The sequence below is a fragment of the Pan paniscus genome, chromosome 19 (assembly GCF_029289425.2).
Source record: "Pan paniscus chromosome 19, NHGRI_mPanPan1-v2.0_pri, whole genome shotgun sequence".
Lineage (NCBI taxonomy): Eukaryota > Metazoa > Chordata > Mammalia > Primates > Hominidae > Pan > Pan paniscus.
This window is the reverse complement of record NC_073268.2, coordinates 13,117,822-13,131,572: the sequence shown is the minus strand read 5'-3', so window position 1 is coordinate 13,131,572 and position 13,751 is coordinate 13,117,822. Positions and strand designations below refer to the sequence as shown.

The 13,751-nt window shown below is 47.4% G+C and overlaps 2 protein-coding genes, 1 long non-coding RNA gene and 1 other non-coding gene across 30 annotated transcripts in view; 3 read left to right on the top strand and 1 right to left on the bottom strand.

Moving 5' to 3' along the window:
- The window catches only part of LOC117976418 (uncharacterized), a 41,816-nt gene extending 38,179 nt beyond the window's left edge, over window positions 1-3,637 (bottom strand). For both annotated transcript variants that reach the window (XR_008621587.2, XR_008621588.2), the window contains exon 1: window positions 3,356-3,637. This is a non-coding gene — a long non-coding RNA (uncharacterized LOC117976418). The remainder of the gene's footprint in view (window positions 1-3,355) is intronic.
- NLRP1 (NLR family pyrin domain containing 1) overlaps window positions 1-13,751 on the top strand; it is a 97,929-nt gene that overhangs the window by 63,275 nt on the left and 20,903 nt on the right. For 4 of the 26 annotated variants that reach the window (XR_010110609.1, XR_010110608.1, XM_063598909.1 and 1 more), the window contains exons 14-16: window positions 435-566; window positions 3,554-3,695; window positions 5,933-5,977. The exons of 5 other annotated variants lie outside the window; for them this stretch is intronic. Coding sequence is in view for 16 of the 21 variants with exons in the window: in XM_063598909.1 (XP_063454979.1) it covers window positions 435-566; window positions 3,554-3,695; window positions 5,933-5,977 (319 nt within the window). In the remaining 5 variants the exon portion in view is untranslated. Of the gene's footprint in view, window positions 1-434; window positions 568-3,553; window positions 3,696-5,932; window positions 5,978-6,151; window positions 6,349-6,377; window positions 7,336-13,751 lie in introns of those variants that run through there. 17 more of the 26 variants (XR_010110610.1, XM_063598913.1, XM_063598914.1 and 14 more) reach the window with 9 other exon arrangements.
- LOC112437628 (U7 small nuclear RNA) lies at window positions 7,174-7,235 on the top strand. Its single transcript, XR_003026190.1, has one exon. It is a non-coding gene; the product is annotated as a U7 small nuclear RNA (small nuclear RNA).
- On the top strand, window positions 8,196-10,483 carry LOC100983257 (zinc finger CCHC domain-containing protein 9). Its single transcript, XM_034941380.3, has one exon. It carries the CDS (start codon window positions 8,710-8,712, stop codon window positions 9,421-9,423), a length of 714 nt encoding a protein of 237 aa, XP_034797271.1. The 5' UTR covers window positions 8,196-8,709; the 3' UTR covers window positions 9,424-10,483.

Below are 13,751 nucleotides of genomic sequence, written 5' to 3'. Positions count from 1 at the left end.
CCCCCTAGAGGGTCTTCAACTGGGACCAAGGGTGGGCCTCTTGTACAGGAGAACCTTGAAGTGGGCAAACAATTCGTCCCTTCTCAGTCTTGGACTGGTGTCCTGCCTCTCCAAGGTATCCCCCTGCTAGGTTCATTGATCAATCACTGATCTTTGGACAGTTTCTTGCGGCCCCTGTCCAGGAATCAAAGGATTGGAGGCCTCCATGCCTAAAACTGTAGCCTTTCCTCATTCTAACTTCCCTAACAATAACCCTATTCCTATCCTGAAGACATCAAAGACCAAGTGCGGGCTGTCTCTGTAGCGGGGAGGGAGGCAGGGGTGATATAGCCCCACTCTGTCCACACAAACACACAGATGCACCATCCCCCCTATTCAAACCACATTCCACGGGGCAGAAGCCTCCCTTAATCATTGTTCCCTATGTTCTATAGGCCATAGATGATCTAGAAATGAAATTCCAGTTTGTGCGAATCCACAAGCCACCCCCGCTGACCCCACTTTATATGGGCTGTCGTTACACTGTGTCTGGGTCTGGTTCAGGGATGCTGGAAATACTCCCCAAGGTGAGCAGCCCAGTGTCTGCCTCTTCACTGCGAACAGAAGTCCTACCTGGGAATGAATGCCTGTGGGGCAGGTCTCAGGGCTTTCTCAGGGACAGGATAAATCGAGGTTGAACAGAAAGTGAGTGGGATTTAGAGAAAGTGGGAATGCTTCCAGGACTGGGAGAAAGAAAGCTCGGAGGAGGGAGGATCACATGCAGGATGAGAAGGATGATGGGGTTTGACCTGGGGGCACCGGGAAGTGTTTGGGCTATAGGTCGTCAATGTCCTTCAGTCCAGAGCACCAGGAACAAACCTGTAGTTGAGCATACTGGGTTTATTAATCATTGCAGTGGCAGAACACATATTATGGGGAACCATGGGGTGTCTCAGTAAAGGGTGTTAGAATCTGCTATAGGATTTGGGCCTTGGTTGCATACATCTGAGGAAGATCTAAGGAAACGAAGATTTTCTTTAGATTGGGTGTTGGTTCAGGCCACACGGAGATTTGTGGAAGAACATTTCAGGCAGAAGGAATGTGTGCAGAGGCATAGAGGTGGGAGCAAGCTTGACGCCTCCAGATGACAAAAAAGAGGTCAGTATAGCAAAAGATGAGTCAGATTAGAGGCAGGGTCTTACCAGGCCTCATCTGCCCTGTTGGCCCTGGTATGCACTTTGCACTTTGTTCTAAGTGCAATGGCAAGCTTTTGAGGATCATAAACATGCTAATACAAGACCTGATTTACAGCCAGGCGCAGTGGATCACGCCTGTAATCCCAGCACTTTGGGTACCGAGGCGGGCAGATCACTTGAGGTCAGGAGTTCGAGACCAGCCTGGCCAACATGGTGAAACCCTGTCTCTACTAAAAATACAAAAATTAGCTGGGTGTGGTGGTGTATGCCTGTAATGCCAGCTACTCAGGGGGCTGAGGCAGGAGAATCACTTGAACCCGGGAGGCAGAGGTTGCAGTGAGCCGAGAGTGCACCACTACACTCCAGCCTAGGTGACAGAGCAAGACTCTGTCTCAAAAAAAAAAAAAAAAAAAGACCTGATTTACTTTCATAAAGATGCCTCTGGCTGCTGGGTGAGAACGAATGATAAGCAGGCAAGAGTGAAAGCAGAGAGACAAGTCAAAAGGCCATTATGGGCCAGGCGCGGTGGGTCATGCCTACAATCCCAGCACTTTGGGAGGCCAAGGTGGGTGGATCACCTGAGATCAGGAGTTTGAGACCATCCTGACCAACATAGTGAAAACCTGTCTCTACTAAAAATACAAAAAATTAGTGGGGCATGGTGAGAGGCACCTGTAATGCCAGCTACTCGGGAGGCTGAGGCAGGAGAATTGCTTGAACCCAGGAGGTAGAGGTTGCAGTGAGCCAAGATCACTCCCCTGCACTCCAGTGTGGGCTACAGAGCAAAACTCTGTCTAAAAAAAAAAAAAAAGCCAGGTGTGGTGGCTCACTCCTGTAATCCCAGCACTATGGGAGTTCAAGGCAGGCAGATCACCTAAGATCAGGAGTTCCAGACCAGCCTGGCCAAGATTGCAAAACCCAGTCTCTACTAGAAATACAAAAATTAGCCGGGAGGGCCAGGCGTGGTGGCTCAAGCCTGTAATCCCAGCACTTTGGGAGGCTGAGGCGGGCGGATCACAAGGTCAGGAGATCGAGACCATCCTGGCTAACACAGTGAAACCCCATCTCTACCAAAAATACAAAAATTTAGCCGAGCGTGGTGGTGGGTGCCTGTAGTCCCAGCTACTTGGGAGGCTGAGGTAGGAGAATGGCGTGAACCTGGGAGGCGGAGGTTGCAGTGAGCCAAAATTGTGCCACTGCACTCCAGCCTGGGCGACAGAGTGAGACTCCGTCTCAAAAAAAAAAAAAAAAAATTAGCCGGGAGTGGTGGTGGGCACCTGTAAACCCTGATACTCGGGAGGCTGAGGCAGGAGAATTGCTTGAACCTGGGAGGTGGAGTTTGCAGTGAGCCAACATCGTGCCACTGCACTCCAACCTGGTCAACAGAGCAAGACCCTGTCTCAAAAAAAAAAAAAATGCTGTTGTGGTTGGGTACAGTGACTTACGCCTGTAATTCCATCACTTTGGGAGGCCATAGTGGGAGAATCACTTGAGGCCAGTAGCTCAAGACCAACCTGGGCCATGTAGGGAGACCTCATCTCTATGAAAAATGAAAAATTAAGATGAGTATGGTGACGCACGCCTGTAGTCCCAGCTACTCAGGAGGCTGAGGCACTTGAGCCCAGGAGTTCAAGTCCAGTCTGGGCAACATGGAAAAACCCCATCTCTCTTAAAAAAAAAAAAAGAAACAAACAAACAAAAAAGAAAAAAAGAAAAAGAAAAAAACAAAAGGCTGTTGCAATACTGCAAGCTACAGTTGAAGGTCACTTGACTAGGAAGGTAGCGAGGGAGATGGAGAAAAGTGTATGAATTCAGGGTTGATTTTGAAGGCAGAGCCTACAGGACCTGCTGGATTGCCTGTGTAGGGAAGGACTTAAGCATGATTCCGAGTTGGGAGGCTGCATGCTCAGTGGATGGTCCTATCCTTTACTGAGTTTGGGGAAACTGGAAAGGGAGCATGTTTGGAAGACAGTGGGGAATCAAGAGTTCTGTCTTAGCTGGGATTTAGGAAAGGGGATGGATATAAATTTTTGTCAATCGACGGTGGAGTTTAGGGTCCATTGGGAAGACAGGCTTTGGGCTGGAGAAATGAGGGTTTGGATTCAAGATGGGGGAGGTGAAGGAAGAAGGATCTGGCTTAGGATTATGAGCACTACGTTTAAGGACAAGCCCTGACTTACCCGTGAGGTACTCAGTTGTGTCCTCATCCTTCTGTGGAAAATTGGGAAAAGAGCAGTGTCTGAAGGTGATGGTTGATTTCAGTACAGGGATCATCGGAGTGTCCTTATGGAGCCAAGCAGGGCCAAGAAGGCGTCAGGTGGGGAAAGACCTTCCATGCAAGATGAACAGGGTGGCAACTCAACTCTTTGCCTCTTCAGGAACTGGAGCTCTGCTATCGAAGCCCTGGAGAAGACCAACTGTTCTCGGAGTTCTACGTTGGCCACTTGGGATCAGGGATCAGGCTGCAAGTGAAAGACAAGAAAGATGAGACTCTGGTGTGGGAGGCCTTGGTGAAACCAGGTAAATCCAGGATAATTCCAGAGAGCTCAGAGGTGGGAGGAGAAAGAAAATCAATGAAGGAGCTGGGCACAGTGGCTCACGCCTGTAATCCCAGAACTTTGGGAGGCCGAGGCAGGCAGATCACAAGGTCAGGAGTTCAAGACCAGCCTGGCCAATATGGTGAAACCCCATCTCTACCAAAAGTACAAAAATTAGCCAGGCGTGGTAGCGCGTGCCTGTAGTCCCAGCTACTCAGGAGGCTGAGGCAGAAGAATCGCTTGAACCCAGGAGGCGGAGGTTGCAGTGAGCTGAGATCGCACCACTGCACTCCAGCCTGGACAAAAGAGCAAGACTGCAATCCAAAAAAAAAGAAAAAGAAAGTCAATGGAAGAAAGTCTGTGTATGTGTGTGGGGAGGGGGGGGTGCAAAGTGCACTATCACAGTTTATTGATGAGAAGAAATAGCCCACAGGAGGTAGGAGGTAGGTGGCTTTCTCAAGTTACATAGCAGTTGTTATGACTAGAATTTAAACTTGACTCAATCTGACCCTCTAAAATTTATGCTCTCTCCCATGCACAATGGTGTCTGTACAGTGCCCTTGAATTAACAGATGTCGTCATACACAAAGCTTTTAGCTAAGTTTCTCATGATAGTTTGGGTGTGAGGTGGAAGAATAAGACCTAGATAGTCATATGGTTGTATGGGTTAAACCGATTTGGCAATTTCAGATACTCTCCCCTGTATCGCTCAGTATTTTTGAGGTAGACAAGAGGAAATCAAATAATACATTTTCTGGGATAGAGAAAATTTATGGACTCTTAGTCTAGTACCAACAATCTAAGAACCCAAACCCTCCAAACAGTCCTTCTAGGACAACCATCCCTAGTCAGCTCTCAAAAAATGGTGAATCTACCTCTGAGCTGCAACAAGCTGGCTTTACAGTGTAGTGGAAAGAGGATGGGCTTTACTGAATCCTGGCTTGGGTGCAACAACAGATGGAGAACTAACCAGCCCCAGCTTCAGACCTGGATTCAAATCCCACTCTGGCACTTACTTGCTGAGTGACCTTGGGAAAATTACTTAATTCATTTGAGTCCGTTGTCTGTAAAAAGAGGATCATAATGACTAATTTGTAGGAATGCTGGAAAGATTAAACAAAGCGATGTCTATACATGCCTCATGCAGTAATCCTTAACAAATCGTAGCAATATTATCTTTTTCCTCATGTTAAGCCAATCTCTGCCTCTTATCAGTCTTAATTCTGTCCCTTGGAACTCATAGAAAAAGTCTATCTCCTTCCCCTTAAATCTAAAAAGCCATTTAGATTCTCGAAGACTGTGGTCATAGCATTCCTGATGACTCTTGTTATGCAAGTTAGACATCTCAGCTCCTTCCATCATTCCTCTTCTATTTTGGTTTGTAAATTCTTTGCCATCCAGTCACCTCCCTCAGTAGATGCTCCAGTGTGGGAATGAGTCAGAATTGACCCCTGGACTGTCCAGTCAGCAGAGAGCATGTAAACACCCTCCATTCTCCACCCACATGGACCTGGTGCTCCTGGTACCACAACCTGAACTCCCTCCCCTGTGCCCACCTCCCTGAACTGTGAGATCACACTGAACTTGGAGCCTGCTCAGACTCTCAGGCTTTGTACATGCGAGCTGCTGTGAACTTCCCCTTTCTCTCCTTTGCAAAGCAATTTTTAAGTCCCTTCATTTTTGTTGTTGTCTGTTTTTTCTGTTAAAATTAATTTGTTATTCCCATGTCCTAAGATTGCTTGATCTTGATTCTAGATTGTGACATCCAAATCCAGAACATACACCTTTGGTTGGTGCCAGTCTAGAAGGCTAAACAAGAACAAGGAAGTAGATTTCTGCTCAGAACAAGGAGGTGCTAAATAGTTCAAGCTATCTAGCAAGGGGTTTGGTTAGTTCACCAGGGATACAATTCAGGCCAACACGGGATTAAAACCAAGTCTGGGATGTTATAGGAGAAATTGCTATCGCTCATTTGGATGTCTTCTATTACTGTATGACCACAGCTTCTGGGCCTCAGTTTCCCCATATGCATAAGGAAGGGATTCACCTAAATAACCTCTAAGGACCCTTCCAGTTCTTACTCCAGATTCTACCAGAATTTGTCTGTGGCTTTTTTCTAAATCAAAGAATCTCAGAAGTGAGTGGGAGCTTGGAGGTGTATCGTGTGTGTTAATAACTTAGCACTGTTTCAGATGCATCTTCATCTCTGTTTTCCTCCAGGAGATCTCATGCCTGCAACTACTCTGGTCCCTCCAGCCCGCTTAGGTCAGTAACAGCTCTCAGAGACCACAGGAGGCGGTGGCAGTTCTGGGGTACTGTCTGGTTCTGGGGGGAAGGGAAGAGAGAAAGGAAGGGACTCATCATTGCAAACCTCACAAAGGGTCAGGCCCTGGAGAGCCGTGCATGGTCACTCCCCATACCCCCTTGTCCTATCCACAGAGACCCTAGAATTCCTTATCTGACAGCCTCCAATGCGCCCAGCAGGAACCCCACTCCTGATCCCCACTCTGGCAGAATGTCAAGCTAGATGCTGGCATGAGGGAGGACACAGGTGCATTTCTGGAGGCAGAAGGAAGCGAGGGATGCAGAGATGAGAGAGGAAAGCACTGAAGGTGGGGACTGGAGGTGGAGGCTGTGGTTGGAGCCCTTCTTTGTTTGTTGCCAGCCGTACCTTCACCTCTGGATGCCCCGCAGTTGCTGCACTTCGTGGACCAGTATCGAGAGCAGCTGATAGCCCGAGTGACATCGGTGGAGGTTGTCTTGGACAAACTGCATGGACAGGTGCTGAGCCAGGAGCAGTACGAGAGGGTGCTGGCTGAGAACACCAGGCCCAGCCAGATGCGGAAGCTGTTCAGCTTGAGCCAGTCCTGGGACCGGAAGTGCAAAGATCGACTCTACCAAGCCCTGAAGGAGACCCATCCTCACCTCATTATGGAACTCTGGGAGAAGGGCAGCAAAAAGGGACTCCTGCCACTCAGCAGCTGAAGTATGAACACCAGCCCTTGAGTCCTGGCTTTGGCTGACCCTTCTTTGGGTCTCAGTTTCTTTCTCTGCAAACAAGTTGCCATCTGGTTTGCCTTCCAGCACTAAAGTAATGGAACTTTGATGATGCCTTTGCTGGGCGTTATGTGTCCATGCCAGGGATGCCACAGGGGGCCCCAGTCCAGGTGGTCTAACAGCATCTCAGGGAATGTCCATCTGGAGCTGGCAAGACCCCTGCAGACCTCATAGAGCCTCATCTGGTGGCCACAGCAGCCAAGCCTAGAGCCCTCCGGATCCCATCCAGGCACAAAGAGGAATAGGAGGGACATGGAACCATTTGCCTCTGGCTGTGTCACAGGGTGAGCCCCAAAATTGGGGTTCAGCATGGGAGGCCACGTGGATTCTTGGCTTTGTACAGGAAGATCTACAAGAGCAAGCCAACAGAGTAAAGTGGAAGGAAGTTTATTCAGAAAATAAAGGAGTATCACAGCTCTTTTAGAATTTGTCTAGCAGGCTTTCCAGTTTTTACCAGAAAACCCCTATAAATTAAAAATTTTTTACTTATATTTTTAAATTTAAGAATTAAAAAATATATAAAAAAGAAAAAATGAAAATAAAGGAATAAAAAGTTGCCTACTCCATAGGCACAGCAGTCCCGACTGGCTGCTGGTTGGCTATTTTTATGGTTATTTCTTGATCGTGTGCTAAACAAGGAGTAGATTATTCATGAGTTTTCCAGAGAAAGGGGTGGGAATTCCTGGAACTGAAGGTTCTTCCCCCTTTCAGACTACTTAGGGAAACTTCCAGATGCTGCCATGGCGTTCGTAAACTGTCATGGCGCTGGTGGGAATGTCTTTTAGTATGCTAATGTATTAAAATTAGCATATAATGAGCAGCGAGGACAACCAGAGGTCCCTTTCATCACCATCTTGGTTTGACGGGTTTTGGCTTCTTTACCACATCCTGTTTTATACGAGGAGTCTTTGTGAAACCAGTCCTGCCAACCTCCTATCTTATCCCCACCTCAGACATTACATACTCGTCCGTAATCTTAAGAGATTGTAGAAGGACAGAGATCTATCTTCTGTCACTGCTTCATGCTGAACAGGGGCCACCATCCCTACCTGCTCTGGAGGCATAGAAATCTCTTCGTACCTGATCGAATGACTTATAGGGACTCCATCTTTTCTGCAGTGGCACAGGCTGGAACATTGGACTAATTATTGTTCTCTGAAACTGTTGTAGCCTGGAAGACATAAACTTGAACCGTCCGAACACCTGATGAATATAACAAATATTTTTAAAATCAAATAGCACCTAGTGATAATTCATAAAATACTTAAGCCCAGTTTTAAAGAAGAGATCAAAGCCAAGCATGGTGGCTCATGCATGTAATCTTAACACTTTGGGAGGCCAAGGCAGGAGGATCACTTGAGCTCAGGCTTTTGAGACTAACCCGGGCAACATAGTGAGACCTTGTCTCTTTAAAAAAATAAGAAAGAAAAAAATAAGAGATCAGATGCCATTTGGAATCTAAGTGAACAGGCTGGAAAACTAGTCTTCTGTTGTCTGAAATACAAAGCCAAACAGATTTTTAATAAGAGATATTTTTATGAGAACAGAAGAAAAAAAGGTTAATGCTGGACACAGTCTATCCAGGTATTAGACTCAAAAGCATCTTTAGTTATAAAGCAGGAAAGTGGTGGCAATCTGACACGCCTGTATCACAAGGTATAAGCTTTAGCTTGCAGGGCCTCAGGAGAAAGGTAGTAGTAATTTTATTGTATGCAGATCTCTAAGCTGGGGGTGACACAGGAGGTCGGCAGGACTGGCTTCACAAGATGCAGGTCACAAAGACTCCACTGATACAGCAAGATGCGGTAAAGAAGCTGGCCAAAGCCCACCAAAGCCAAGATGGCAATGAAAGGGACTCCTGGTTGTCCTCACTGCTCATTATATGCTAATTTTCACCCTCCTGTAGGACCAGCTCCAGCAGTTGTGGGACCCAGTGCAAAATGAAAACACAGGGCCCCTCGTTCAAAAATGATGAAGAATGTCAAGACGGTGACAACAGAACATCAAATCAAGCGCCAGGCCCTGCTGAGCTCAGGGCTCTGTGTGACCGCACAGGTCACACACCCATGAGCCTGGCCTTGTCTTTCGGGTCCTTCGTGCCCCACCCACCCGTCTCCTTTAGCACATGCAGACTTCCACTCTCCACACAGCCCTTCCTCCAAGAGGACAGTCCACGGGAAGTAAGAAGATTTAAAAGACAAGGGGCAAAGAAAAATGCAATGGTGTGTTTCCATTGTAGAAAACCTGGTCGTGGAATTGCGGATTGCCCTGCCGCCCTTGAAAATCAAGATATGGGCACTAGAAGATGTTACAAGTGTGGGTCCACAGAGCACGAAATAACCAAGTGTAAGGCTAAAGTAGACCCGCCTCTTGGCGAATGTCCTTTTGCAAAATGTTTTGTCTGTGGAGAAATGGGGCACCTGTCTAGATCTTGTCCTGATAATCCCAAAGGACTCTATGCTGATGGTAGTGGTTGCCAACTTCATGGCTCTGTGGAACATTTAAAGAAAGATTGCCCTGAACGTGAGAATTCAGATCGAATGGCCACAGTTGGTCTGTGGGCAAAGGGAATAAGTGCAGACTATGAAGACATTGTGGATGCACCAAAACCACAAAAACCCAAAACAAAAATATCTAAAGGTGTTAATTTTTGATAACAACTAGTACTGTCATTAGTTACCACCTCATTGTTACTTTCTAAACCAGGCCCACTTCACAAGTTACAGTTGGGCTCCCTTGTAGCCAGGACTATACTGTAGATATCAGTATGATCTGGGTGTGGTCAAAAACAATTTTCAACAGAGAGAGAGAAAGAAGAAAGAAAGAATAAAGAGAGAGAAAGAAAAAGAAAGAAAGGAAGAGAAAGAGGAAGGAAGGAAGAAAAAGAGGAAGGAAGGAAGGAAAGAGAGAAAGGAAAGAGAAAGAAAGAAGAAAGAAAGAAAAAGAAAAGAAAGAGAAAGGGAGGGAGGGAGGGAAAGAAGGAAGGACCCACGCGAGGAGGGGCTCCGCCAACCCGCTAAGCCCCGCAACCCCCGCATGCCCCGCCCCCTTCTGCAGACCTCCCCCTCCCTCATCCCAGCAAGTCCTCACGTTAGTTGCCGGAAGCCTAGGAAATATATTCCTAAATCCGGAGTCGTCTCCATGGCAGCGAGCCCCGAAGTGGAGCCAGTCTTGGAGTAGGAGAAAGGCCAGACACAAACAAGTGTGTGGGGGTGGGGGAGACACACATGCATGTCCGCTTTGGATCCAGATTCTCTCTTTTTTTTTTTTTTTAGACGGAGGCTCGCTCTGTCGCCCAGGCTGGAGTGCAGTGGCGCAATCTCAGCTCACTGCACTCACTGCAACCTCCGCCTCCCGGGTTCAAACGATTCTCCTGCCTCAGCCTCCCGAGTAGCTGCGATTACAGGCGCCCACCGCCACACCCGGATAAATTTTTGTATTTTTAGTAGAGACGGGGTTTCACCATGTTGGCCAGGCTGGTCTCGAACTCCTGGCGTCAAGTGATCTGCCCGCCTCAGCCTCCTAAAGTGCTGGGATTACAAGTGTGAGCCACCGTGCCCAGCCTGGATCCGGATTCTAATAGCAACAGCTAGAATTCTGAGGGACAGGCAGTGAGCTGGGAATCAAATTCTTGGCTCTACCACCCATTAGATGTGTGATCTTGAAACAGGTTTTCAGATGTGTAAGAAGGGAATAGCAAAGCTTGCGTCAAACGGTTGTTTGATTAGGTGAGCTCCTGAGTGGGAAGTTGTTCTGGGCGAGCTGGTACACAACACTAGGCAGGCAGTAAATCTTAGCTTCTTTGAGCCTGAAGCTGTTGTAGGTGCCAGTGATAACAGAGGCCAGAGTATCTATTCTCAAGCAATTTATATTCTAGTGGCAAGGAGATACGAAATATGCACCCATGTCTGTAATCCCAGCACTTTGAGAGGCGAAGGCCTGAAGATCTATTGAGACCAGGAGTTTGAGACCAGGAGTTCAAGACCAGCCTGGGCAACATAGCAAGACCCCGTCTCTTAAAAAAAAAAATTTCATTTTTTTGGCCAGATGCAGTGGCTCATGCCTGTAATCCCAGCACTTTGGGATGTCAAGGCGGACGGATCACCTGAGGTTAAGAGTTTAAGAGTTCAAGACCAGCCTGGCCAACATGGTGAAACTCCGTCTCTGCAAAAATACAAAAATTAGCTGGGCATGATGGCAGGTGTCTGTAACCCCAGCTACTCGGGAGGCTGAGGCAGCAGAATTGCTTGTACGTGGGAGGCACAGGTTGCAGTGAGCCGAGATCACGCCATTGCCCTCCAGCCTGGGCAACAGAGCGAGCCTCTATCTCAAAAAAAAAAAACCAGTTTTTTTAATTAGCCGGGCATCGTGGTACATCCCTGTATTCCCAGATACTCTGGAGGCTGAGGCAGGAGGGTCCCTTGAGCCTAGGCTCCAGTGAGCCATAATCATGCCACTGCATTCCAGCCCTGGAGACAGAACAAGATCCTGTCTCTAAATAAAAATAATTGGCTTGGTGCTTACCTATAATCCTAGCACTTTGGGAGGCTGAGGCCAATGAATTGCTTGAGTCCAGGAGTTTGAGACCAGCCTGGGCAACATAGTGAGACACTGTCTCTATTTAAAAAAAAAAAAAAGAAGAATAGAAGAAAGATCTTTTTGAATAGAGATAGATGGCAACTTCCTCAGAATGGACGTGACGGTTGAACAGCACGTGGAGATGATGGGAATGAGAAGTGCAGGGCAGCAGGGATCATTCTCAACAATGGTGGAAAATTGGAGTCTTCCAGGATCACTGTGTTCAGACTAATCCACCCTACATGAAGTTTTCTTTCTCTTTAAAGTGGGCCACTTGGAACAGGGACCCCTGTCAAAGAATGCATTCAAGAATCATGGATTTGGCTGGGCGAGGTGACTCACGCCTGTAATCTCAACACTTTGGGAGGCTGAGACGGATGAATCACCTCAAGTCAGGAGTTTGAGACCGGCCTGGCCAACATGGCAAAACCCCATCTCTACTAAAAATACAAACAAAATGAGCTGGGCGTGCTGGCTCATGCAGTGAGCCGAGATCACGCCATTGTACTCCAGTGTAGGCAACAAGAGTGAGACTCCATCTCAGAAAAACAGAAGAATCATGGAATGCTTCCACCAGGCACTCTGATGGATGGTGGGAGCCCTGGGCTGAGCTTAATGCCTTTCCTGAAGGAGTCACTTTCCCAAGGAGTAGGATTTGCCAGGTGCTAGAATCCGATAGAGGCCGGGAGCAATACTTGTCTCAATGGTGGGATAACTACAGATTTAAACTTTGAGCCATGCACACACTCTGGTCCAGGCCCCAGTCCTGGAGCAAGAAGGAAGCAGGGGAAGGAAGAAGGTCCTCTGGAACCTGTGATTACCTGTGTTGTGTCAGGTTGTATGATTGTGGGGACCCCATTGAGTGCTACTCACAGGTTAGCCCCAGGCAGGTAGGAATGAGAAGGAGGAGAATAGGAGAAGAAGAGGAAAGGCTAGACAGGAGCATGACTGTTGGAGAGAACTTGAAGGGAAGGCTAGCAGTAGTATGGACGCTGTGCTATTGGTCAGGAGTCCTGCTGTGTTCTTGGTTTCCTAGCAACTGCTGTTAAGCAGGTAGTTGCTAGGCAATGCGGGGCCATCTAGGTGGTTAGGTAAGGACCTTTGTCTGCGTGGGCATGAATCAGACCATCACAGAGTATTGTTAATCCTGAAAATGGCCACTGGGTCCATTACTTAGATTTTTTTGGCCTTGTTGCACAGAAACTAATATAACCATGGTGCACAAGTTCTGGTCAAATGAGAAAGAAGTCACCCCATGATCTCATTATCCAAACAATACAAAAATTCTGTCTTTCCTCTTTCCATTCCAGTCTTTCTCTGCAGGAACACATTTTCATCTTGTTATCATCCTAGTACATGGGGTTTTAAACCTTGTTTTTTTGACTTTGATTTAGATCATCACAAGCATCCCTCAAGCTACTTAAGAGTTTTCAGGATAATCTTCCCCTGCATGACTCCTTGCAGGAGATATATCATTTACTTAACTATTCTCCTCTTGTTCTGACATTGAGTTTGCTTCCAATTTTTTGCCACAATAAGCAGTACTGCAATACACGTCTTTCTGCAGAGAGCTTTTCTTTATCCTTTAGATCACTGTCTTGAAGTCAATACTAAGGGATAGGATGATTGTATCAAAGGACATAAATAGTCTCATGACTTTCTATATTTTGCAATAGCTTCCCTCATGCTGGGTGCAGTGGCTCAAGCCTGTAATTCTCACACTTTAAGAAGCCAAGAAGGAGGATCACTTGAGGCCAGGAGTTCAAGGCCAGCCTAGGCAACATAGCAAGACTCTGTCTCTACAAAACAAATTTATTTTATCTTTTATTTTTCTTTTGAGACAGGGTCTCATTCAGTCACCCAGGCTGGAGTGCAGTGGCGCAATCTCAGCTCACTGCAACCTCTGCCTCCTAGGTTCAAGTGATTCTCCTGCCTCAGCCATCTCAGTAGCTGGGATTACAGGTGCACACCACCATACCCAGCTAATTTTTTTTTTTTTCTGAGACCGAGTCTCGCTCTGTCCCCCAGGCTGGAGTGCAATGACACGATGTCAGCTCACCGCAACCTCCGCCTCCATGGTTCAAGCAATTCTCCTGCCTCAGCCTCCTGAGTAGCTAGGATTACAGGCGTGTGCCACCACGCCTGGCTAATTTTTGTATTTTTAGTAGAGATGGTGTTTCACCATGTTGGCCAGGCTGGTCTCGAACTCCTGACCTTGTGATCCGCCCACCTAAGCCTCCTGAAGTGCTGGGATTACAGGTGTGAGCCACTGCGCCTGGCCGCTGGCTAATTTTTTTCTTTTTTGAGACGGAGTCTCGCTTTGTTGCCCAGGTTGGGGTACAGTGGCGCAATCTCGGCTCACTACAACCCCCGCCTCCCGAGTTCAAGCGATTCTCCTGCCTCA